Here is a 27,028-nt window from a genome sequence, read left to right as displayed (position 1 = left end):
TCCTCCCTGTCTGCCATAGAGAATGACTCTGACTTGGTACCCACCTCTGGAAGGGACATGACAAAGTCATGCAGCTGAGCCTGCTTTGCGGCTTCTATGACTTTTTCCGTGGGGATTTCTTTGGTGTCGTCTCCATACTTGATATTGTCCACTATGCTACAGGCAAACAACACTGGTTCCTGGGAAACGATTCCAATCTTCGAGCGGAGAAACTGGACGTTTACATTTTTGCTGTCATGCCCATCTATCATCTGCCAAACAGAGGTGACAACCAGGGCACTGAGTTGTAGAATTCCAGCAGTGAGGAAAGTTTGTATCCTAGAGTTAGTGTTATGCAAGATATTTGCTTTGCTTAACAGACAACAATCTAAGGATTCTTGGAAATAAATTATGTTGCCTTTGACCTCTGGAGGTGGTGTCTGCCAGAAGTGGTGTCAAAGTTGTGATCAGACATGGTTGTTTGTTTCCCAAATTCTAGTTCTACGGGTAGTATTATACAAACAGGAAAGGCAGTCCAGACAGTATCTAGTTAAAAAAAAAAACAACAACTTCCCCTTATCCTTTGGTGCAGCACATCCTCTCCAAGTACACAGAATTGCTCAATTTTGAGACTCCATGGGTTATGAAATGGGGTTTCCTATGTAAAGCTGTTGGACAATGTAAGAATCAAACCTGTTTCCTTGATTTCACTGATACTAACCTCTGAATAATTGAGACAACAGACCCCAGTAAGAAAGGAGTACATTTATTCACTTAGTCAACCAACAAACATATATTGAATTACCTGCCACAAAGGCACCATGCTAGACAGTCTTTTGTATGCTATATAAAGAAAAAATAATTTGTAGTGAGGTGGATGGACCTGGAGTCTGTCATACAGAGTGAAGTAAGTCAGAAAGAGAAAAACTAATACCGTATGCTAACACATATATATGGAATCTAAAAAAAAAAAAAAAAAAAAAAAAAGTGGTTCTGAAGAACCTAGGGGCAGGACAGGAATAAAGACGTAGATGTAGAGAATGGACTTGAGGACACGGGGAGTGGGAAGGGTAAGCTGGGATGAAGTGAGAGAGTGGCATGAACTTATATACACTACGAAATGTGAAATAGATAGCTAGTGGGAAGCAGCCACATAGCACAGGGAGATCAGCTCGCTGCTTTGTGACCACCTAGAGGGGTGGGATAGGGAGGGTGGGAGGGAGACGCAAGAGGGAGGAGATATGGGGATATATGTATACGTATAGCTGATTGACTTTGTTATGAAGCAGAAACTAACACAACGTTGTAAAGCAATTATACTCCAATAAAAATGTTAAAACAATAATAAAGAAAGAAAGAAAAAAATCTCTGTTTTTTAGGAACTCATGATCTATCTAGGCAGTTAATTACAGGAACTCGTATGTCTACCATTTGAGCTCTTTCACTTAAAAGGCTTAGAATAGTAAAGGTACAGTATGTCTCACATACTGTAATACTGTGAAGTATTTGGCCCCATGATTTCAGAAAAAGATTATATTAAATGGTGTAAATATATGATGTTTTAGATAATTTTTTCACAGTGTAAAAAACAAACACTACTAGAAAAAATATAAGGCATTCTTCAACAATTAGCCCTCGCTCATCTTCCTCTATGCGTTTTCCATAGTACTTATAGACTGCAAAGCACGATTTAACAATTAAATACTGGAGCTGCTTGCTAATTGTTGTCTATATGCTAGTATTGTAAGCTCCTAGAAGACATAAGACATGCTTCATGCTCCTTAGAATTTCTCACAGGGCCTAATGCAGTGCTGGGCACATCACAGGTACCCAATTAAATGTTGAAAACGTTGAATGTTTGCATTTGTTAGTTTCCTTAAAAGCAAAGAGGATTTTTAAAAATTGCATTAACGGTGGTATTTTTCCTACTGAAAAATGTTTGTAGAAACATTTTACGATGATGTAACAAAATATATTGTGTCTATGAAATGCAAGGAATCATACTGATTTCTTCATGGGCATTGCTTTCTACCTGTGACCAGAACATTCACTGAGTACATTCAGAGAAATATACTTAATATACATGTTAATGTTGAAGAAGTCAAACATGAAGGATTCAGGTCCCTGCATGTCATGTAGTTCACAGTCTACCTGGGTGATAGACATGAAAGATCTGACATTTGGGGAAACTAGATCCTCTCCTTTGTAGAGATCAGACTCCCAGTGCAACATACTTTCTAGATTCATCAATCACCAAATACTTTCAAACAAATTAAAATCTCTTTACCTAAAATTAATAAAAGTGATTATAAACTACAGATAATCAACTCTTACTCCTTATTTTCATAATTTCCTGGATTTTACCACTATCTGTTTGCTTGCTTTCTTGTTTTGCTTTATGCAAGGGAAACTTTAGTTGCCTCTTTCAAGTTTCTTTCGGCATTTCTCATCATGTTATCTATCCTCATTGCAATGAAGATTATACTATTCAGGGATATCAGAAAGTCCTTTTTCAAAAAAGAAGGATTAAATAATCAATCAGACCCACACCTCTGCATCATTTCTTAGAAAACTACTTGCAGGTGCACTCCAACAAAATGAGACAGAAAACCGAAGAAAGAGGAAGATACAGGAACTAGGAAATAATGGATCTACTGCAAAAGATACTGCAGGAAACTCATAGGCTGACAGTTGTTCAGCAGGTGTAGGATGTAATTAGTCCAGGCAGTGGCAGAAATAAGGGAAAGAAGCAGGTTCCTCTGAATAGGTATCAGGAGAGAGACATTGGAAGAAACTAAAGATTTTATAAAGGCAGAGAATGCAAGAAAAAAGAAAGTCTTTCAGAAAAACAATCAAGAAAGAAAAATGTAATGCTAATGTACCTCACTACTTAACTATGAGATGAACAATATTTACTTAGCCATAATAAAAGTTGTTAATAGATTTTCAACTTTTAGAATCAACCTAGAGTAAAAGTGTGAAAGATAATAAATGTTATAAACAAAAGGTAAGCATTTTATATATATATTTTAAATGTGGTACATATAGACAATGGAATATTACTCAGCCATAAGAAGGAATGAAACTGGGTCATTTGTAGAGATGTGGATGGACCTAGAGTCTGTCATACAGAGTAAAGTAAGGCAGAAAGAGAGAAACAAATATCGTATATCAACGCATATACGTAGAATCTAGAAAAATAGTTAACCTATTTGTAGGGCAGGAATAGAGACATAGATGTAGAGAACAGACACATGTGGACACAGTGGGGGAAGGGGAGGGTGGGACAAATTGGGAGATTAGGTTTGACATAAATACACTACCATGTGTAAAAGGGATAGCTAGTGGGAACCTGCTGTATAGCACAGGGAGCTCAGCTTGGTGCTCTGTGACGACCCAGATGGGGGGTTGGGGTGGGGGAGGGGGAGGGAGGGAGGTCTGAGAGGGAGGGAATATATGTATACATACAGCTGATTCACTTCATTGTACAGCAGAAACTAACACAACATTGTAAAGCAATTATACTCCAATTAAAGAAAAAAAAGATAATATAAAAGTATAGTTATTAGGACTTGAGAGGTAAAAAGAGGGAGGAAGAGGTGAAAATAGAGGTAGAATTGCTAATATTCTCATCTTAGAAAATGAGAATTCAAGAGATGTTATCTATAGGTGATCGAAAAGAAACAGAATTGTATTGATTAAATTTACAAATAAAAGAACTTTTAAAAGTAATGTAACCATATTGGGAGGAGGTGGGTAAAGGGAGGGGGAGAAGTGAGGGTAAGCTAAATTTCCATCTCTTGAGAATAAATCAACAGAGGGTCTAAATTCGTTAAATCGTGAAACAGCAGCATAAGCATATTATTTAGGGACTCTGAGGTAATCATTGGGAGCTCTAAAAACATAAAGTGGTTAAAGATAGTTGCCTTTGAGCAGGAAAATGGAGAATGGGGGGTGGAAAGGGTAGAATAAGGGGTTGGTTTTGTTTGGGTTTTTTTAACAAATCTTTCTTATTTTACTTTGTGCTCCTTTGCATATATTATTTGGAAAAAATAGAAAGGAAAAAGAAAAGAAGAGAAAAGAGGAAGAAATTCTGTGGAAAATAAGCAACAAAGCAAACCACCAATTTTTCAAACATCCTAACCAAAGATTTATGGAATATGACTACCAATGTGAGGTCCTTATATTATTTAGACTTTAGCTTCTTGAACCAGGATTGTCTTGGATTTTTCATACTAAATTCCCTTTCTTACTCATTTATCATTGTGTTTCTTATCACCCCCACTTTTTCCATTCCCAGTCATTAGTTTCCTGATTAGTCTGCACTTTCTGCCCCATTTACAGGTAAGTGAATGCTTCTGTTAAGTACACTCATCTCCAGCTTTGCAGTTTTCTTTGCCTAACTGGGCAGCAGACCATCTGGAACTGGGAAGACTATAATGTTAGAAATTGTGAGGTAGAATCAGGTCAACCAGCAAATGACTGGAACTGGAAAATACTGTCCAAGGCAAGCGCTTTGGAATGAGTCTGGCAAGACACAACCTTGAAGATGACTTTTAGGGGTTGGAGACACTCTGCAGAAAGCCAAATTCTCAAATGCATTGAGAATTCTGCATTGCTTACCACCTTCCCTTGGTCAGGATCATAGAAACGTTCCAACAGCTGAATACTGGTGCTTTTACCACATCCACTGCTTCCAACAAATGCCAGGGTTTGCCCTGGACCAACAGACACTGAGAGGCCATTCAGAACTTGTATATCAGGTCGGGAAGGATATGTAAATTTACAGTCAACAAAGTCAATCTGCCCCTGGAAGTTGTCCTGTGGACGGGAAGATTAGAATTATATATGCTCTACTAGAATCTAGACTATTGAAAATGCACATAAGCCTGAGTTTTAAATCCTTGCTTAAGATACCTTCAACACCAAGCTGCTGAAGTGCAAAGTACAAAGACAGCAACTTAATGAAATGGCATTCTAGTCCCTATTCCAGCAGATGTAGAATAAAAGGAGGCTTGAGCATCGAATTTAAAGATATTTGATCTCTTATTCCCATTCTAACCTAAGGGGATTTCCTTGTCACCCATTCTTTGACATTCTGCATGGAAGAAAATAGAGGATATGATTACATCACAGAAGCCAGTAACTGTGCAAATTCCTACAGCTCTGTTCCCCCAGAGATTTAAAATAATAGCATTACACTTGAAATGACTTACACAGAAAGTTACTTGAGCCCTGAATTGCAAAGGTGAAATACCTTGAGTTGTACTCTCTGACGTGTAAACTCTAGAAATGGATAGACATTTAATAAACCACACAGAGACTTACCTTTTATTGAGCTGAAGGAGAAATAGGGCATTTGACCAATTTTAAAAGATTTCTGAATTTAGTTGACTTTACTGGGGTTTAGGGGTTTTTGGCTCTCTTGCACATACTGGGATATTAAAAATTAGGCAGGGAAGATTAAAAAACACCTGTAGGGACTATCAATTAGAAAAAGTGATATTTCATTGAGATCAAAATAATTTTCTGGGAGTCCACATGAACTCATGTGGAACACAGAGAAACATGAATTAAATCAGTATTATCGGACAGGAGAAACTGGTTTTTCTACATTCCGTACCAGGATATCAGTAGAAATCCTGGTGGTTGGGTAGGTCTCAAAAGACACGTAGCTTCATTCATTCCGGAACTGTGTTTTATAGTACCTGTGTACTATAAAACAAGTATTCACTGGATATCATTGCCTTATTCAAGTTCCAGCTTTATGAAGAACTTTTAATGCTAAGGTACTTCATTCCTTTACGTTTGTAAATCTACTGTCTGTCCATTCCGAGGGCATATGAGTTCACCCATACACTGCAGAATTTAGAAGATCAGTGGTCTTGAATAACCAGCCCCAATGGCTGCTCTGCACACACACAGAAGCACAAGCCTCCCCCACTACCCTCTTACCCCTCTATACTTACCCATCTTTCACCCGCACTACTATACACCTTGATTGTGGGTTGTCGGTCCAGCAGTTGGAAAAAGCGTGCGGCTGAGATCTTAGCTTTGGCATAACTTGGGGTATAAGAGAAGGCTCTCCCAAGAGCTGTCGCACTCAGTACAACTGAAGAGATCACCCTGTAGTTGGACAGACACCCAGGTAGAAAGGGCGCGGTGTGGTTGGTGTCACGGCCTAAGAGGCAGGAGTTTGGGGGTCTAGCCCTGGAAAGGACCGAGCAGCCTTGAGCAGGTCTCTTTAGACTTGTCTGGGAATGGGAGATTGGAGAGATTAGCCTTTTTCAAATTGTGTTCTAGAAGAAAGGGTGAGGGGAGGATTGAACAAAGGGGGCTCAGATCTCCAAACCCTGCTTCAACTACAACAGCATTTTTAAAAAAATTTGTTTAAGGAAAAAAGACTTCTTAGGAAAAAAAAAAAAAAAGAGGGAGGTTGAAAGATCACTGGGTTGGGTTGCATTTTTACAATGTTAACATTCTATGAATCTATGATTAATGTGTAAAAGACAATTATTGGCGATATAAGCACCAATTCTGTACCAAGCAAGCATGTAATTCATGCTTCAGACAACATGATGCAATTGCCTGTATCCTTCTACTTGTCCCAGCCTCAATGTGTGCATAATTAACGAGCAAATAAGTGAATAAATAAATGAATGATAAACGTGATAAGAGATAGCCCTTTTGCTCTATAGACCATGCTGCGAGGGGCGCCCCCCGAAGTTGTCCACCTGCACTGCAATGCACCATGGGGCCTGCCTCAGTGTGGGTGGGGTGGTGTGGGGTGTCTCTGTGTGTTTTACTGCTCAGTTCATAAGCAGAAATTGTTTTAGGCCAGACTGGCAAAGCCAGACATCTCTAAGAGCCCAGTCCAAAACTTAAAGCTATGACAAGCACCCGGAATAAAATAGGAAATGATGGAAGGTCATCTTTCATTTTTTAAAGAGAAGCCAGAAATTGGGAGCTTTCTGCAGTGTCCCAATTTTTACACGTTGGCAAATAATTCTTCAAAAGTCTTACATAAACTAAACAAGTCAAGAGTTTGTGATTTCTGATTTGGGGTTAGTAGCTCTACATATGCAAAAATTTAGAAAGGAGACTTTCCTGGTTGAGGTGGGCATAGTGGGGCAGGAGAAAAAAATTTCTTCTATATATCTAGAAGAAGATAGAGGGCGAGCAGACAGAACTCATGGCTGGAGAAGAGATTTCTTTCAGGGCTGATTTTCCTAATGCCCTCCAAGGCTTTCTCAGACCGTCTCCCCCGCATTTTTCAAGGTTCCCTGCCCCATCACGCCACACCCATATGCATGTGCACCCAGTCTCTTGCTACCTTGACACACTTAGGTGTCTGGAAATGTGAGAAACTGGACTCAAAGCTAAACTTATTAGAAGAGCAGACTCCAGCTATAAACAAAAGAACAAAATTCCCCTGACTAGTCTTTGCTGTCTCTACCTAGGAAGAGTCAGCTAGACATGTGCCTTCTTTACAAGAAGTAGAGCTCAAATAAGGTAGTTCTAGGAACCATCTTATTCAAGCACTTTAGATTTTCTCAGCATTAACCAGTATGGTAGATTGTGAAAATGCTTAATTTGTCCTATTACTCTGTACACACCCTTTTGCAATACGATTTTTTTATTCCTCTGCGATATTATGACTTATGATAAGAAAACTATATTGGTCTTTTGTCAGTTCCTGGCACAGACTCCTAAACCCTTGGAATTTCCCAAGTTTTGAGAGGACCGAGGTGTCTTTTGTTAATGAAGTGACTTTGGTAAAAACTCTAGATAACCTAAGGATGGGGCCTGGTTGCCTGGAGAGCCAACCATGCGATTAGAGGGGTGGAACTTCAGTCCCTTCCCCAACCTCAGGGGAGGGGAGAGGCTGGAGATTGAGTTCAATCGACAATGGTCAATGATTTAATTAGTCAGGTCTACGTGATGGAGTCTCCATAAAAACCCAAAAGACAGGGTGCAGAGAGCTTCTGGGCTGGTGAACACGTGGAGATTTGAGGAGAGTGGCATTCTTGGGGAGGGTATGAAAACTCCAAGCCCTTCCCACATACCACACTCTATGCATCTCTTCCATCTGGCTGTTCCTGAGTTGTATCCTTTTGTAATAAACTGGTAATCTAGTAAGTACATGTTCCTCTGAGTTCTGTGAGCCGCTCTAGCATATTAATCAAAGCTGAGGATGAGGTCATGGGAACCTTGGGTCTACAGCTTGTTGGTCAGAAGCACAGGTGATGACCTGGACTTGCTTTGGTGTGGAGGGTTGGGGGAGGGGCAGTCTTGTAGGACTGAGCCCTTAACCTGTGGGAGGACCCAACGCTATCTCCAGGTAAATAGTGTCAGGATAAATTGAACTGTAGGACAGCCATCAGGTGTCAGTGCCATGTGATAGCCATGTGAGAGAGTAAAGGAGAAACACTTATCGGATCCTCTCATCAAAAGATGGGGTCCGTTCCTCTTTTCTCTGAATCTGGACTTGGTTGTATGACTTTCTTTGGCCAAAGAAGATATTAGAAAATGTGATGCATGCAGAGTTGGCAAGTGCTTGCATGTTGGGTCTTGCAATCTTCTGTTGCACTTGGAACTCCGAGAGCACAATGTGAAGAAAACAAGCTCAGCTGCTAAGAGGCCATGTGGAGAAAGAAGGGCACTCAGAAGCCTGACTGAGTCAGCCCAGTCCAGAAGAACCACCCTGACAGCACACAGAGTCTGTAAGAAATATTAATCTGAGCTGTTTAAGACACCATGTTTGGGATGGTTTAAGCAGCAGAAGCTAACGGATAGAACCAGACCATTCCTCCCTGGAGGGCTGATCTTTTATGACTCTGGCCAGGTAGTCCTCACCTGAACACATAGCTGAAATGGAGCCCCTCATTGGGAATTAAGTAACCTCCATATCTGTAGGAAGCAGAATTAGCAACAAACACAATGCACTGGGAAAAACCAAAGCAGAATCCGTAAACATTTGCTTTTCGGATGGCTGTCTTGTATGGCTTCTCCAGTTCAGTCTCAAACACTTCTATAAACTGCCTCTCCTTTCCAATCCCAGCCACAGTGCGAATATTACTGAGGGCTTCGTTTGTAATCTGAAGAATGAAAAAGAGTTTTAGAAATAAAAGAGCAGAGATAACTGCTTTCATGACATTTTCAACCGTTATATGGATTAGATCTGGTGCAAATGACAGAAGGCAGTATACAGCACAGATGGGGGCATCATCTGGGAACATAGAGAAGTTGCTGGAGATCAATTTGACTGGACCCTGAGACATTCTATCAGTTCAATACAAGTTCTACTTGATCCTAACATGGCTTTGTTGCCTCTACTTGTTGAGGAAGAGAGAAGAGGGGGAAAAACGGCACACAAGGCTATCTTTGTGAATTCATTTGAAATGTTCAAAATGGTATCTTTAAATGTGTCTGAGAGAAAAAGATTGTTTAATAATAGAAACCTAAAATATTAGATTCTATTTCTTAAAAAATTATGACCAAATACTATATAAGATAGATTAAAACTGAGTATGAAGTTTATCTTTTAGTCTATACTACAAATTTGTATTTGTTTCAATCCCTACTCTAAGGTAAATAACCACTGTTTCTGAATTACGGTCCTATCCTAAAAAAGGTACAAAAGTGGGCTACTTCCTATTATCGGCATACGAAATTCTTTTGGCTTCTGCCTACTTGGGCGATGTTCACATTCCCTCTTTAAAGAGAAAAAACCTAGTTTAGAGTAAATTTGTTAAAAGGTGAGGGTGTGTATATGTGTGTGTGCATGATTCTTTATCCCTGATATCTGTCCATGCCACCATATCTTCATTTACCTCTGATAACCAGATTTAATTAGAACATACTCTTGAAAGTGCATAGCTGGGCTTCCCTGGTGGCACAGTGGTTGAGAGTCTGCCTGCCGATGCAGGGGACGCGGGTTCGTGCCCCGGTCCGGGAAGATCCCACATGCTGCGGAGCGGCTGGGCCCGTGAGCCATGGCCGCTGAGCCTGCGTGTCCGGAGCCTGTGCTCCGCAACGGGAGAGGCCACAGCAGTGAGAGGCCCGCGTAGCGCAAAAAAAAAAAAAAAAAAAAAAAAAAAGTGCATAGCTAAAGCCTAAGTGTATTCGAGACCTAAACTGTGTATATCTCATGGTTCTCTTTGGGAAAGACATTTGCCACAAGTCAGGCAGACACTGAAGTGTGAAAGTTAAAAGCATGTGCCATTAAAAAGATAGTAACTCCTCTCTGTGTGGTTGGCATGACCTGGAGAAACCATTAAGCTGAAAAGACCAAATAAAGAGGAAAGTGAACTATCCTCCCTTGCAAAGGAGAATACTACACCTAACTGGGACGTATAAAAAATAACTGTTTGACAGGAAACTGAACATGTAACCCTCTGTGTTTTCCCCACTATTTCTCCACACCTGCTCAATCTCATATCATCAGAGGCATATATGAAAAAGGCTAATGGGAAGTTTCTAACCATGAATGTTTGTAGGCTGACAGTTTCCTTAAGTCTGTTTGCACCCCTCATTCTTAGCAGTCTGACAGCCACTCAGCCATAAGCAGTCTGAAAAGTGGGTCTGGGAGATTACCTGTCCTGCGACCTCCAGAGCCTGCTTGTCATGAGTGGCAAATCCCATCAACATTTTGGTCTGTATGGCTCCCGATAAAGCCAGGAAGGGGAAGAAGCACACTATGACCAGGCTTAGCTTCCAGCTAAAGAAGAAGGCGATGATCATGGCCACGGTGATGTTAGTGAAGGAATTGACCATCATCCCAATCTGAGAGCCGGCAGCCTGCAAACCAAACGTGATCAACCAATTTCAGACACACAGTCTCTAACTAAATCATGAAAAAGCTATTTTGTAGCAAACAGATAGGTTTTAAAAAATTATTTTGATGAAATATACATAACAATGTTTACCATTTTAGCCATTCCTAAATGTACAGGACAGTGGCATCAAATACCTTCAAAATTGGAACTATCACCACATTTATTCCCAAAACTTTTTCATCATTCCTAACAAAAACTATACCCATTCAATTTAATATCCCTTCCTCCCTCTCCCCAGCCAGCGCCTGTTAACCTCTATTCTATTTTCTATCTCTATGACTTTGCCGATTCTAGGTACCACATATAAGTGGAATCATACAATATTTATCCCTCTGTGTCTAGCTTATTTTATCAAGCATAATATTTTCAAGATCCATCCATGTTACCGCAGGTATCAGGATTTCATGTATTTTAAAGCCGAATAACATTCCATTGTGTGTATATACCATATTTTGTTTATCCATTGATCTGTTGATGAAAACTTGGGTTGTTTTCACCTTTTGGCCATAATGAATAATGGTGCTATGAATATGGGTATATAAGTATCTGTTTGGTCACTGCTTTCAACTCTTTTGGATATGTACCTAGGAGTGGAATTACTGATCATATGGTAGTTCTATGCTTTAAAAAGGGAGGGTCTTTTAATTAAAGAGCCCCCCCACAATGCACTTGAAGGCTGGATTAATAAAAGTACATCTTATTCACATCTTCTTGGGAGCTCATGTATTGACTAATCTCATTACATGGGTATCAGAGCTAGACCAGTCAGCGTGAGATTAATTCTAGTGATAATGAATAACCTATAAAAGCTCCTTGCAGATTGAAGATTACAAAAATAGAAGAGATGAGATTATGGCTTATTTATCTAATCTAAGGTCAAGAATAAGGTGAACTAGACACTAGAATACTCAAATGTTGAGAGTAAAATTAGTAAAAACTTTAAGCAGTAAGACAATGTATATTAAAACCTTTCAAAATGATTATACATTTTGATCCAGTGATTATATTTTGAGAACTAAAAAAATAATCAAGGGTATGCCACAAGCTTGATGCAAAATGATATACATTGCTTATGTGGGGAGGGAGGACCTAAACGGGGAATTCTTTAAGAAATGATGATATATTAAAATGATGAATTAAGCATTCATTAAAAATTCATTGTAGAAGGATATATAAGGACCAAAATATGCTCACATCACATTGTTTCAGGAGAAAAAAGAAAGATTACAAAATAATATGTACGGTGTGACCCAATGACTGTGGGAAACACATTTTCTATTTATACAATAGAAAAAGCGTAGAATGATCAAAATGAAAAATTTACAGGGATTTTCCTCTAAAGAGGATTCCACGTTCCTTTGAAATTCTCCATATCATGGTTCATACTGTTGGTTGAACTGGTAGAAGTCGAGATATACAGTACAGCACTACCAATCCAGTGAGTTTTTTCTTCCAAGAGCCTCACAGGCAAACCATGACTTTTCTTTTTCCTCTTTTTCTGATTTTCATGGAAAGTGAGCAGTGGTGTTGAGAGGCAAACTGAACTCTCATCCCTTTAGCCCAAATGCCTGGTTTTATGAAGGTGTTGCCTCATCTTGTACACATGTTTAAATCTCCTGAACAAGGCTACAGGTTCTGGGGTTTAGAAACCACAGCTTAGTCTCCCTGAGTCAGAAAAGACAGCCCTTGGAATGTGTCAGGATTCTAGATAGCAATCATCTCCCGTCTTTCCCTCAGGTTCCCGGCTGGGCTGCTTAGAACAGCTTCTTTTCCTAAGACTAACTTACAAGCCAGGCCCCTGTGGAAGGAGGCTTTTTTCCACACACACACCCTCTGGGGGTGCCATTAAGTCTTGTGGAATCTGAGCCTCTGGGCCTAAAAAAAAAACCGATCTGAGAAAGGAGGGAAAGTTCTTCTCAATTGCTAGACTCAGGAAATGCAAAACTCTGACAGATTTTGATTCATGCCATAACACTGATTTTGGGCATTACCTAGGAGACAGTATGCTTTAGCTGCTGTTTGTCAACTTTGGAAATGGGCAAAAGTGTAGCTCTGGGGTATCCTCCCTCGAGTTCCTGTTTTATAGGAAATATGTACGTGGTTATTGGAATTACGTGATTATTGGAATACATAAAGGAAAGAAAGTCTACTCTGGTTACTGCGTGCCTGGTTTCCACCACGGCTTACCCCTTGAACTTGAGAAGCATCTGTAGCAAGCCTTGTTGTCAGTGCTCCAGGGCTATTTCTGAGGTCATCAAACCAGCCAATGTCTTGCCCTAACATTGCTCTGAAACCCAATTTACGTAGCCTTTTTGTGAGGAGTTCCCCGGATTTAGCAAAAGCATATCCCTGAAACATAAAGGAGTCTTTAGTGATATTTTAACAGGAAAAGGGGGAAAATAACTAAATCGCTTACTGAAAAATAAAATTCCTTACCTGCAGAAATTGAGTGCAAAAAGATACACAGCCTATTGCTACAAAAAACAGGCACACACCATGGATCTGTGACCTTTGTTCTTCTTTATCAGGAACTGAAAAAATCTTTGCAAGACAGTAAGCAAGGAAGTAACTTTAGTATTAACAAACAATAGCAAAAGAAATCAATTCAAATATGTTTAAGAGAAATTTCTCTTAGGCTTTGGGTTAAAAACCAGTTCACTTTAAACATACTAGTGTTAAACCAAAGTTAACTATGAACATGTGCACTTAATTCTCTGTGGGGAAGGAAGGCTGGTGAACGAAACCCAGTGGTTATGACTGACAGAATTTTTGTCTCGTTTCTTTGCCTGATGTAGGCAATTTTATTGGCTTTTCTTTGATACAGATGAAAAATATGATGAAATGCCTCAAATTCTTTACATAATAAGGCAAGGAAAAAAGAAAGGAAGGAAGAAAAGAAGAAGGAAAGGAGGAAGGAAAGAAGTGGGGAAGTTACTTGAGAATCTGAGAATATTATTCTGGGACAAAACTCAAAGTAATATGACCTATGTCTTTCCCCAATAATAAAGATGGCTTTCATACTCAGGTACCTCGCCTATTATTAGTTTTATAGATTACTTATATATATATACAAATAATAGCATCATTATAAAAGCAGCTGGCACACACACAAAAAAGCAACTAGCTATCAAGGCATTGACTGGAATTGTCTTAGGACAGAAAAGCTTCCATCCATCAGAGGCTGAAATTGTTGCTTCTAAATCACCAGAAGCTGAAAACATTCCCCTCAAAAAACTATGGAAATTATGAGTGGGGTTTTTTTTCAGTCTATAATAAGTGGTAAACTATACTCATAAGTATATTCTGAACTTACAGGCACATGCTCAAGTAACTGACTGGGACCCACGCTGTTGCAATAAGAAAATGGAAAGAATAGCTGCATATTCTAATGACATCGCCCCCTACAGTGAAATAGATTTTAGGTGCATCAAAACCCTCCTAATTCAGACTAAGTGAGGTAACTGTGAGAGTTCAGAAAAGCTATTTATTAGAGAGCTGCACAATAAATCCTTACTTATTGCTCTGCATTAATTTGAGTAACTAGAACAATGCCAGAAAGCAGCTGCTCAAAGGAAACCATTTATTCAACAAATATTTACCGAATGCCTGCTATATGCCAAATAAATCTCCTGCAAACAATGCAAACTACTCCATTAACAAATCCTTTTTTGTAAAGCAGAAGTAACCCGTTGAAATGATCACAAATTCCAAAGTAGGGGGAGGGGTTCTAAGTTAATGAGATGTACTCTTTCTAGGACAGAGCTTTTGGGCCCGTTATGGTTCTTAGCAATAAAGAATACATTCATTCTTAATGAATGAAGTGGGTTCAAAAGATGCCACAGTCATTCACCCCACCATGGAATAACTCATGTAAGTTTACTTTACAGTTTACAAACACAAGGACTTAAAGATATATTTCAGTTTGGTTTTAAAAATCACTATACAAATCCCCATAAACCCCACACGGTGATGCCACAATTCTCATTCCTCTCTAAGGTCACCTATTATAATCATGGACTATCGTACTGCATGTTAGCCAGTTTAACTCTTATTTTATAGATGGGAAACTAAAGCCCACAAGATCGAGTCCTTTGTCCAAGTTCATTTAGCTGGTGGTTATTATTAGATAAGGAAATGCCTGGTTTCCAGATTCCAGTGCAGTGGTTTTCTTCTGGGCACGCTCTCTTGGCTCTTGATATTACCTGTCTTCTCAGGGTTAAAAAAGAATGTTTGGCTAATATTAAATTCAAGATTGGGCATCAGCTGTCTGTAACCTCCCCCCCCCCACCCCCACCCCCACTGACAAATTCTACTGCATGAGTTCTTTGTACATTCTTACTGAAATGCAACCCAAAGGGCTGCCCATCCCCCGCTTCTTCTGTTTTTAGACTAGCTGTAGTTCAAGCACACATCTACATCATTTTGTAAAGGTAAGTTTGTTTAAGGAGAAAATGAACATTCTCTAGACTCTTGCTATTTACCAGATGCAAATGTGTTACTTAACCTACTTTAACTTAAATGAGGATTTCCTTAAATTAGGATTCTTAAAACAACCCAGTGAGGTAGATTTTCTCGCCCTATATTATAGATAAGGAAGCTAAGACTCATCAAGGGGAAACCACTTGCCCAGATGCATGCAGACAGCACAGAGCAGAGACCTGCGGCAAGCCCAGGGCTGGCTGACTCCAGCGTTCATGCTTTTCCCCAGCACGCTGTGTCCAAACTGCAGTGCTTGGAACACTTGGCACCTTTTCCGAGTCAAATAAACCCAGGGAAAGTGCACCAGAGAAATTATGCTTTACGTGTACATTGAGGCTTCGCTAGATTAGCAACCAGGCCCCTAATGCCCAATCATTTGCTGGGTCCTCGTTCCAAACTGTGGTCTCAGTACCAACTGTGAATATTGTGCCCTTTAGATATGTCAGAATGAAAACAGTGCAATTAAAACCAGACTGTTATCTGACTCATGATTATACCCTACGAGATGAAAGAAAGCATCATGAACCCACTGATGAATATGTGATAATTATGCTAAGAGGCACACAAAAACAACCTTCTTTATCAAAGAAGAAAAATAGTAAAGCTTTATCCTCTTAGCAAATATAACCCTGTGAGAGCCTTAACGATGAGCAGATTTTGGATTTCACCAACTAGATCCTGCTACTCTGATCCTTCGGTCCTTAAGTGAAAAGCTGAATTGCTCAGGCTAGGATTTCCTGGTTGTGACCAGAAGAATCACAGAGAATATTCTCACCACCAATAACCAAGGGCAGGGGTTATAACTGGATCATCAAATTTTTTTTGACTTGGCCATTTCATAGACCACTAGAGCTGGAAGTTATCTTACAGATCATCTTTGCCAATCCTTCCTTTTATAGTTAAGGAAACTGAGACCCAGAGAAGTGGCATGATGTGACCCCAGGGCAGAAAAAAAGTCTCCTGGCAGGGAACCCAGGACTCTTCCCAAAGCAGTTCATACACAGGGTTTGGGTGAAGTTGAGTGAATGCATTCCATACTCTGCATTTATAAGAGAGAAAGAGATGATCAGCAAAGAAGTTGGCATCCTGGAATTATTTTAAAAGTGAACATCTAGGGCATAGTCTTGGGTCTTAACAGATTCAGTGCCACCCCGTACACGCTCTACATCTGCATCACTGCTCAGTGGAATGCATTTCCAGAGCCTGTCCCTGGTAGAATGTCAGCTTTATGAGAGCAGGAGGGCTCTGGTTTTCTTGCTCCTCCTAATACCAGCAACAGTGTCTGGAAAACAGTAAGTGATGCGTAAATATTTGATGAATGATGAGTGGATTTTTTTTTTTTTTTTTTTTTTTTTTGCGGTATGCGGGCCTCTCACTGTTGTGGCCTCGCCCGTTGCAGAGCACAGGCTCCGGACACGCAGGCTCAGCGGCCACGGCTTACGGGCCCAGCCGCTCCGCGACATGTGGGATCTTCTCGGACCGGGGCACGAACCCGTATCCCCGCATTGGCAGGCGGACTCTCAACCACTGCGCCACCAGGGAAGCCCTGATGAGTGGATTTTTTGGTTTAATGTCTGTCTTCCTCATAGACTGGAAACTGCATTAGGGAAGGCACCCTGACTGACACTGTGTTCCCAAGTCCCTAATCTAGGGGAGATAACCAACAAATACCTATTGAGTGAATAAAAGAACATTTCTATTATGTTTAGGGTATGGCATTTACTAGATATTAATGAATATAAATTAATTATTAAAATATTTTCAGCATAACCAGAAATTCAGTTCACCAGAGTTGGCCCCTGTGTTTCCAATTTCCTACGTTTCTGATGATTTCCTCACTTAACACAAGGGGGCAGTGTGAACATTGAAGCGGTGGCTGAGGCCATCCCTATAGGATTGATTTTTTTTTTTTTTGCGGTATGCGGGCCTCTCACTGTTGTGGCCTCTCCCGTTACAGAGCACAGGCTCTGGACGCGCAGGCTCAGAGGCCATGGCTCACGGGCCCAGCCACTCCGCGGCATGTGGGATCTTCCCGGACTGGGGCACGAACCCACGTCCCCCGCATCGGCAGGCGGACTCTCAACCACTGTGCCACCAGGGAATCCCTATAGGATTGATTTGATCTTGCTTGTGGACTATACAAGTCTTTCTATACACCTCATGCCTGAGGGGACTTAACTTCTGGTCAGGAACTCTGCCAGAGAGACCGCAAGAGAGAAAGAACAGCAGAGGAGGAAACTAAAACTTAGGACTCTCACAAATCCTTCAAAAAAGCTGGTGCTAGTCCTGGTCCCATCGCCCAATGTGACCCTGTGTCACCTTGAACAAGTTGTTACAGTTGTCTAGATTCTAGGTTTGCCGCCTTGTTGATCTCACAGGATTTGTGTGTGTGTAAATTTCAACTAAGAAGATGTGATAGCATTATTGAGAACTAATTTTGCAATGATAAGGTTTTATTGGAACTTGGCTCTGCAGTCACACTGCCTGGATTTAAATACCAGATCCACCACTCACTCCCCTAAGTTCTTTACGCCTTGGTTTGCTCCTTTGTCAAATGGGAACAATAAGGATACCTACCACAGGTGGTTATTAGAAAAGTTCAGTGAACTATCGTATACCAAGTTCTTAGATAGCGCCTAATTATTGTTTGTAGTCATTATTATTATTGTATTATAACAATGAAGTCAGATGGAGAATATCAAAACTCCTAGGAGGTGAGAAACTGAAAAAAGCTTATCCTTTATCCATGCCTTATTTTACTTCTCTCTTCCTTTTCCTGTTTTCTCCCCACCTCCCCATTTCAATGGTGCAACCAGCGGAAGAGAAGAGCATAATACAACATGCATGAACACCTGCCATTACAAGTCAAACTTTGTACCTCAGCTGTTCAGCAAGATCAAAATGGCCCCCCAATCTTTTTGTATTATTCAACCAACCTGCTTTGCATTCTGATTTGGTTTGCATATAGGTAAACTGCCCTCTTTTGACACTAAATTTGCAGCCATAGTGCTGTTGTTTTTACAGACACGATGCCTGTTGGAGGGTGCTGCCAGCCCAAATGAAATGCCGCTTCACCTTCTTGCCTCCTGTGTGATGGAGACTCGAGACATTTTTAATCCTTTAGAGATGAGAAAAAAGAGCTAAAAAAAAAGCTTAAAAATAAAAAAGAGCTAAGTCCATTACAACAAAGAGCCAACCTATCAAAAACGACAATATCCACTGATAGACAAACCAAAGGCAGGAGGAGAATAAAGCTGGTCCAGCTGTTTGCTTACCCCAAGAATCTGGCTGAAGAAGAAGGCATAGAAGGGTGTGACTGTCCCATTGACAGCTGCGCCCACAGCCCCTACCAGCATGTAGGGCCATTCTGGAGCATTAACTTTCAGAATCCTCCTAACTGGGGCAGGTTCAATTTCTTCTTCCACAGGAATGTTCTTGTCCTTGAGGGAAGAGGGAGTTACATTAATCATCTAAATTTCTGCATATCCTCTTTTGTTATACAGCAGACCCTTTGGCATTCACAGATTTGAGTCATGGTTTGATTGGTTATGAGTGGTGTTAAAGATCTATGAGACGAAGTGATTCGTTATTTTGTGAAAAATCTTTCTGAATTGCTTGCCACCATGCTGTGACTTGGATGGGATAGATCTTAGAGTGTCTGCTCATCTGAAGGTGAGCTCGTAGTTCTCATTTCACAATTGCATAGGTATTAACTCTTGGGGAGTAATAAATATGTTGGATCTGTAAGAAAAATAACCCCCCAATTTTAAAAAGTTTTTGTGCTATAGTGGTATTTACATATTTGAGGACTTGTGAAATTTTCAAGATATGTCCTTCATAAATGTCAAAGCTCTAAAATCCTGTAACTGGCTAAAGCTCTAAGGCAGGCCAGTGTATCTAAACAAGGCAAAATAATTTTAAAAATGTATTAAGTGGTGTCGACGGTTATCAATTGCATGTTTTCTCTAAGGTTTTCCTTAATTAATGCCCAGAAGTAAATGGTAATCAATTTGGATTTCTAAATTCTGCGTTTTCTTCACAAGGAGTAAGAACTATTTCAAAATTTCCCTATTCCAATTTCTTTTTTTTTTTTTTTCGGTACGCGGGCCTCTCACTGTTGTGGCCTCTCCCGTTGTGGAGCACAGGCTCTGGACGCGCAGGCTCAGCGGCCATGGCTCATGGGCCCAGCCGCTCCGCGGCATGTGGGATCTTCCTGGACCAGGACACGAACCCGTGTCTCCTGCATCGGCAGGCGGACTCTCAATCACTGCGCCACCAGGGAAGCCCCTCCAATTTCTTTAGTTGCCATTAAAGTGTCAGAGCTAGCAAATTTTTATCCTCTTAAAGGCAAATATATTCAGAACATCATCGTTTTTACCATCATTTTTCCTTGTTATAGATATTGTTCAGTGCTTGGTCTTTAGGCCCATTATTCAATAATCTGTTAAATTTATTGCCCACTTTGTTTGAGAAAGGCTTTTAGGTGACGTATATAGATCTGTATTGGTTTATTTTTTACTTTTTCTATTAAAATATACTAAAAATGTCTACAGCAAATTGACTACAAAACTATTAGTGCTCTCTTTCATTAATACGCATTTACCCCTTAGGGAGTTGAATGCCAGGAACAGAAGACAGCAAGGAACTTCAAATACTATCCTTTTGCTTCCAAAGTCAAAGTCTACATTACCAAGTCAATTGAAGTAAAAGGCTGGTGTCCCTCTCATTCTAGTTGCAAGCCAAATAGGATGGACGAAGGCAGCTCAGCTGGTGATAGATTTGTCAATGCCTCCGTCTCAAGTTCTCTCTTGGCCTGCCCTCAACAGTTGCACTTGTCATTACTACTCACTCATGCAGCAAATCCTTCAATGATTTCATCTCTGACATCTTACTAAACTCTAGGAAATCAATGCAGAGAGGAAGACAGGTGGCTGGGAAAGCATGAGGGAAACAGGTGTAGAAAGAATGGGGTTCTTGGATGAGCCTCATATGGCCACTCATGGAATATATCACTGAGTTCTTTAACTCTCTGAGGCTCAGTTACCTCCTCCTCGAAAGGAAAGTTGCATGGGGAAGACAATTCTCTATGGGTCTCTCATGATTCTGCACATCTTGTGAAAAGAGGCATTGACTTCCTTTGTTCAGGCTATCTCTTCAAGGAAATTTGTACAGCAAATAGCCTTGGAGGACAGAGGTAGTGTCTCCATCCCAAGAAAAGGACAGATGTGCTTATTGCCCATTATAAAAACATCAGGTTCCTCAAGCCCAGGATTCCTCTCCCCGTTCATTTGCTGGTATCATCTGGCTCTCTTTGCATCAACTTAACGGGAAGTGGGGTTGGGCTGGGGAACTAGTGCAAATGCTCTACTCTGGCTCCTGCTTGTGCTCTGAGTAAAAGGTCGTTTGTCTCCGACGCAGAGCTCTTGTGTATTCTGCCAGCATCCATGAAATTGGGTCAGGCTATAGCTTGCAATAGAGCAAAATATCAGACCCTTTACAGTTCTAAACAGTGGTTGGTGTCCAGTTCTGGATGCTTACCAGACTCATGTGGGTCGAAGATTAAAATTACAGACACCTGGGTCCCATCAACAGAAATTCTATTTTAGGAAGCCTAAGTGTGAATTTGTGTTTTAAAAAATACTCCTCAGGTAATTCTGATGACAAAGCCCATTTTTTGAGGTCCTCAGCAGTACACAATCTCCAAAACTCCTTCCAGAACTAAATGTTTGGGGTGCCATGTTTGAACGTTTTGAAAGTGTCAGCTGTGCTATACCATCTAGGGGCATTAAACTCCAATATTTCCTGGAACCACTGTCCCACAGGGTGGTCCACCCACAGTCTGACATGATACAAATCTCCCTGTTCTTCTGATATCTGAAGGTATCCCTAAACCTTAACAACAAAACCAAAGACATCTAAAAGCAGTATGAAGTACCTTTTGTCCAGTAGTTAACATTCCAAGATAGGCTAACAGGAAGCAAAATTTAATTAATTTGAATAATTTTCTTTTTTCCCCTTTCATTAAAAATTTGACTTTAAAGGAAACTATGCCCCAACTCCCAAAAAGATGAGGCTATTAAGACTGAATGATGCAAAAATAGGAAATCTGTCCCTGAGTAATTGACTTTTGATTGACTTTTATTTAATATTGCTAAAAGACAGTAGAAGAATAAAAGAAAATTAAAGTCACTATGTACAGAAGGGTTTTTACCTCTGGGATTTTGCAAAGCTAAAGATGAATTTACTCATCTAAAAAAAGCTAAAAAGCTAAAGATTTTATATATATATATATATATATATATATATATATATATATATATATATATGTAGAGCAAACCAGTAACTCACAGAGAGATACAATTATAAAAGTTTATATATGCCTCCTCACTGCAGGGTTCCTGCCTCTATTGTGTCAATGTCAAGTTGCACAGTGCTCATTTATTTATCATATGTCATGAAGGATCCTGCTAGCAGCTCCAGTGCAGGGAGAAGGACAGTGGCTCTTGTTCATCTTTGCATCCCTAACACAATACCTGGCACGTGATAGGTGTGCAATCAGTGTTTATTGGATGAAAGAATGAATGAAGCTTTTATGCCCGTGGCGCATACATGCAACAAAACATTTATTTAAAAAACAGTGATCACTCACTTACAATGTGGATGGTACAATGCTAGACAATGAGCTTTTTCCAGCTTCCTTCCTTCCATCTCCTTGTGTAGGTCAGGTGAAAATATAACTTCCTACTTAAATCTTATGTCCCGATTTCTATACTTTGTTACATTGACTTTGTCATGCCAATCCATAGGGGTCTCCTGCCTCGATAACGACTTTAAGATATGATGATAGTAAATGGTAACTATGACCAAGAAGCAGGGACTCTCCAAATAACCAAAAACTGATAGTCATTTTTATAGATCCTCTGCCCTATCTCTCAACCATTGCCTAAACCCTGTCTCCAAATTAGCTGTGATGAAGCTATGGATTTCTAATATTTGACCTTGACTCAATCTCCTATATATTCTACCTTTTTAGTTTCCCTAAAAGAGATGCCTAGATATCAGAGACTGGAACCTCTAGCCTGCAGGTTTCCCCTAATCCTACTCTTAATGTTGTCAGCATTGTAACTAAGATCTGACTCCATTTATGAGAGCCAAGAGTATAGCTTGGAGAAGAAGAGAAAACAGGCTGTAGTCATGGCTCTGTCACCAGCTAACTATGAGATGTTGGGTCAGACACCCCACTCAGAGTTTGGAAGGACAGACTTTTAAAACCATTTCCTGAAGTTTTTGGAGCCAAAACTCTAAGAGACCACAAGGTGGAGATACCTCCTTTATATAAGTAAAACTTTTGCACTGCCACAGAAGGTAGAACATCTCCCCATTAACAGAAGGTCAGTTTAGAGCTTCTTCATCAAAATAAGAAAAAAAAAAAAATTTTGCCAGTGCTTAATCTTACAGAATTTAGTTAACTATTAAAAAACTTTAAAATGTACTTGGATGAGAAAGTCCATACTTTAACCAAACAGGATTAAATTTTATTAACCCTGATTCTGTTGTTTACTTTTAAAAGATACTTAATTTTTAAATCAAAAAGATTCTAATATAATTATCCTACAAATGAGCAGTATTAATATAAGCATAAGACCTTTATTCGCTTCAAGCTTTAGCAAAATCGTATTGGTGTCCCTGTCACTTTCTTCCTTTCTTCCTTTTCCTTCCTTAACTAGAGAGAGAAATCAGAGTGTCAACTTAATAAAATTACACTGGGTTATGGAACATTTTTGTTTCTCTAAAACTAATCTCTATATTTGATTTAGGTTTCCATTTATTTAAATATCTCCCTTCGGAGTTTTCCCTGCCTCATGAGAACTCTGGGAACATGATCTTCAGACCTCCAGGAAATCTGATTGTTCTCTGTAACAATGCTGAGCCATCTACCAGCTTCAAAAAAACAACAAAATTGAATTTTCTTTTCCTTCCTTCCTAACGCTCTTGCTTTTATTGTCGAATATTTACCCAGAAACTAGGGGGAAAAAATTAAAATGCAAAAATTGAATATGATTGGGATTTCCCTGGTGGCACAGTGGTTAAGAATCTGCCTGCTAATGCAGGGGACACGGGTTCGAGCTCTGGTCCGGGAAGATCCCACATGCTGCGGAGCAACTAAGCCTGTGTGCCACAACTAGTGAGCCTGCGCTCTATAGGCCACGTGCCACAACTACTGAGCCCATGTGCCACAACTACTGAAGCCCGCGTGCCTAGAGCCCGTGCTCCGCAACAAGAGAAGCCACTGCAATGAGAAGCCCGAGCACCACAACGAAGAGTAGCCCCTGCTTCCCGCAGCTAGACAAAGCCCGTGCACAGCAACGAAGACCAAATGAAGAAGCTTCAAGATGGCAGAAGAGTAAGACGCAGAAATCACCATCCTCCCCACAAATACATCAGAAATACATCTACATGTGGAACAACTCCTACAGAACACCTACTGAACGCTGGTAGAAGACCTCAGACCTACCAAAAGGCAAGAAACTCCCCAGGTACCTGGGTAGGGCAAAAGAAAAAAAAACAGAGACAAAAGAATAGGGACGGCACCTGCACCAGTGGGAGGGAGCTGTGAAGGAGGAAAGGTTTCCACACACTAGGAAGCCCCTTTGCGGGCAGAGACTGCGGGTGGCGGAGCAGGGAAGAAGCTTCGGAGCCGCGGAGGAAAGCACAGCAACAGGGGTGTGGAGGGCAAAGCGGTGAGATTCCCGCACAGAGGATCGGTGCCGACTGGCACTCACCAGCCAGAGAGGCTTGTCTGCTCACCTGCCAGGGCGGGCGGGGCTGGGAGCTGAGGCTCGGGCTTCGGTCGCAGCTCCGGGAGAGGACTGGGGTTGGCTGCGTAAACACAGCCTGAAGGGGCTAGTGCGCCACTGCTAGCCGGGAGGGAGTCTGGGGAAAAGTCTGGACCTGCCTAAGAGGCAAGAGACTTTTTCTTCCCTCTTTGTTTCCTGGTGCGCAAGGACAGGGGATTAAGAGTGCTGCTTAAAGGAGCTCCAGAGACTGGCGCGAGCCACAGCTATCAGCGTGGACCCCAGAGACGGGCATGAGATGCTAAGGCTGCTGCTGCCGCCACCAAGAAGCCTGTGTGCGAGCACAGCTCACTCTCCACACCTCCCCTTCCGGGGAGCCAGTGCAGCCCGCCACTGCCAGGGTCCCATGATCCAGGGACAACTTCCCCGGGAGAACGCACAGCGCACCTCAGGCTGGTGCAACGTCATGCCGGCCTCTGCTGCTGCAGGCTCGCCCCGCATCCGTGCCCCTCCCTTCCCCCGGCCTGAGTGACCTAGAGCCCCCAAATCAGCTGCTCCTTTAACCTCATCCTGTCTGAGCGAAGAACAGACGCCCTCTGGTGACCTACACACAGAGGCGGGGCCAAATCCAAAGCTGAATCCTGGGAGCTGTGCGAACAAAGAAGAGAAAGGGAAATTTCTCCCAGCAGCCTCAGGGGCAGCAGATTAAATCTCCACAATCAACTTGATGTACCCTCCATCTGTGGAGTACATGAATAGACAACGAATCATCCCATATTGAGGAGGTGGACTTTGGGAGCAACAATATATATATATATTTTTTACCTTTTTCTCTTTTTGTGAGTGTGTATGTGTATGCTTCTGTGTGTGATTTTGTCTTTATAGCTTTGCTTTTACCATTTGTCCTAGGGTTCTGTCTGTCCGATTTTTTTTTAATCACTTAAAAGATTTTTTTCTTAATAATTATTTTTTAGTTTAATAACTTTATCTTATTTTATTTTATCTTCTTCATTCTTTCTTTCTTTCTTTTTCTTCTCCCTTTATTCTGAGCCATGTGGAGGAAAGGGTCTTGGTGCTCCAGCCAGGCGTCAGGCCTGTGCCTCTGAGGTGGGAGAGCCAAGTTCAGGACACTGGTCCACAAGAGACCTCCCAGTTCCACGTAATATCAAATGGCGAAAATCTCCCAGAGATCTCCATCTCAATGCCAAGACCCAGCTCCACTCAATGACCAGCAAGCTACAGTGCTGGACACCCTATGCCAAACAACTAGCAAGACAGGAACACAACCCCACCCATTAGCACAGAGGCTGCCTAAAACCATAATAAGGCCACAGACACCCCAAAACACACCACCAGATGTGGACCTGCCCACCAGAAAGACAAGATCCAGCCTCATCCACCAGAACATATGCACTAGTCCGCTCCACCAAGAAGCCTACACAACCCACTGAACCAACCTTAGCCACTGGGGACAGACACCAAAAACAACGGGAACTACAAACATGCAGCCTGCAAAAAGGAGACCCCAAACACAGTAAGTTAAGCAAAATGAGAAGACAGAGAAACACACAGCAGATGAAGCAGCAAGGCAAAACGCCACCAGACCTAAGAAATGAAGCGGAAATAGGCAGTCTACCTGAAAAAGAATTCAGAATAATGATAGCAAAGATGATCCAAAATCTTGGAAATAGAATGGACAAAATGCAAGAAACATTTAACAAGGACCTAGAAGAACTAAAGATGAAACAAACAACAATGAACAACACAATAAATGAAATTAAAAATACTCTAGATGGGATCAATAGCAGAATAACTGAGGTAGAAGAATGGATAAGTGACCTGGAAGATAAAATAGTGGAAATAACTACTGCAGAGCAGAATAAAGAGAAAAGAATGAAAAGAACTGAGGACAGTCTCAGAGACCTCTGGGACAACATTAAACACACCAACATTCGAATTATAGGGGTCCCAGAAGAAGAAGAGAAAAAGAAAGGGGCTGAGAAAATATTTAAAGAGATTAGAGTTGAAAACTTCCCTAATATGGGAAAGGAAATAGTTAATCAAGTCCAGGAAGCACAGAGAGTCCCATACAGGATAAATGCAAGGAGAAACATGCAAAGACGTATATTAATCAAACTATCAAAAATTAAATACGAGTAACAAATATTAAAAGCAACAAGGGAAAAACAACAAATAACACACAAGGGAATCCCCATAAGGTGAACAGCTGATCTTTCAGCAGAAACCCTGCAAACCAGAAGGGAGTGGCAGGACATATTTAAAGTGATGAAGGAGAAAAACCTAAACCAAGATTACTCTACCCAGCAAGGATTTCATTCAGATTCGACGGAGAAATTAAAACCTTTACAGACAAGCAAAAGCTAAGAGAACTCAGCACCACCAAACCAGCTTTACAATAAATGCTAAAGGAACTTCTCTAGGCAGGAAACACAAGACAAGGAAAAGACCTACAATAACAAACCCAAAACAATTAAGAAAATGGGAATAGGAACATACATATCGATATTACCTTAATTGTAAATGGATTAAATGCTCCAATGAAAACACATAGATTGGCTGAATGGATACAAAAACAAGACCTGTATATATGCTGTCTGCAAGTGACCCACTTCAGACCTAGGCACACATACAGACTGAAAGTGAGGGTATGGAGAAAGATATTCCATGCAAATGGAAATCAAAAGAAAGCTAGAGTAGCAATTCTCACAGCAGAAAAAATAGACTTTAAAATAAAGACTATTACAAGAGACAAAGAAGGACACTACATAATCATCAAGGGATCAATCCAAGAAGAAGTTATAACAATTGTAAATATTTATGCACCCAACATAGGAGCACCTCAATATATAAGACAAATACTAACAGCCATAAAAGGGGAAATCAACAGTAACACAATCATAGTAGGGGACTTTAACA

At 40.8% G+C, this 27,028-nt stretch overlaps 1 protein-coding gene across 3 annotated transcripts in view; it reads right to left on the bottom strand.

The window, feature by feature from the left end:
• Positions 1 to 27,028, bottom strand: part of ABCB11 (ATP binding cassette subfamily B member 11) — an 86,249-nt gene that overhangs the window by 5,247 nt on the left and 53,974 nt on the right. For 2 of the 3 annotated variants that reach the window (XM_019923346.3, XM_019923345.3), the window contains exons 18-25: positions 18,572 to 18,736; positions 13,254 to 13,358; positions 13,005 to 13,166; positions 10,576 to 10,779; positions 8,836 to 9,077; positions 5,949 to 6,105; positions 4,603 to 4,800; positions 45 to 251 (exon numbers count right to left, since the gene is read on the bottom strand). In XM_019923346.3, coding sequence (XP_019778905.2) covers positions 45 to 251; positions 4,603 to 4,800; positions 5,949 to 6,105; positions 8,836 to 9,077; positions 10,576 to 10,779; positions 13,005 to 13,166; positions 13,254 to 13,358; positions 18,572 to 18,736 — 1,440 coding nt within the window. Of the gene's footprint in view, positions 1 to 40; positions 252 to 4,602; positions 4,801 to 5,948; positions 6,106 to 8,835; positions 9,078 to 10,575; positions 10,780 to 13,004; positions 13,167 to 13,253; positions 13,359 to 18,571; positions 18,737 to 27,028 lie in introns of all 3 variants that reach the window. The other variant, XM_019923347.3, reaches the window with a different exon arrangement.

The sequence above is a fragment of the Tursiops truncatus genome, chromosome 7 (genome assembly GCF_011762595.2).
Source record: "Tursiops truncatus isolate mTurTru1 chromosome 7, mTurTru1.mat.Y, whole genome shotgun sequence".
NCBI classification, from domain to species: domain Eukaryota; kingdom Metazoa; phylum Chordata; class Mammalia; order Artiodactyla; family Delphinidae; genus Tursiops; species Tursiops truncatus.
The sequence above is the reverse complement of the archived record's forward strand: the minus strand, read 5'-3'. Positions and strand labels throughout refer to the sequence as shown.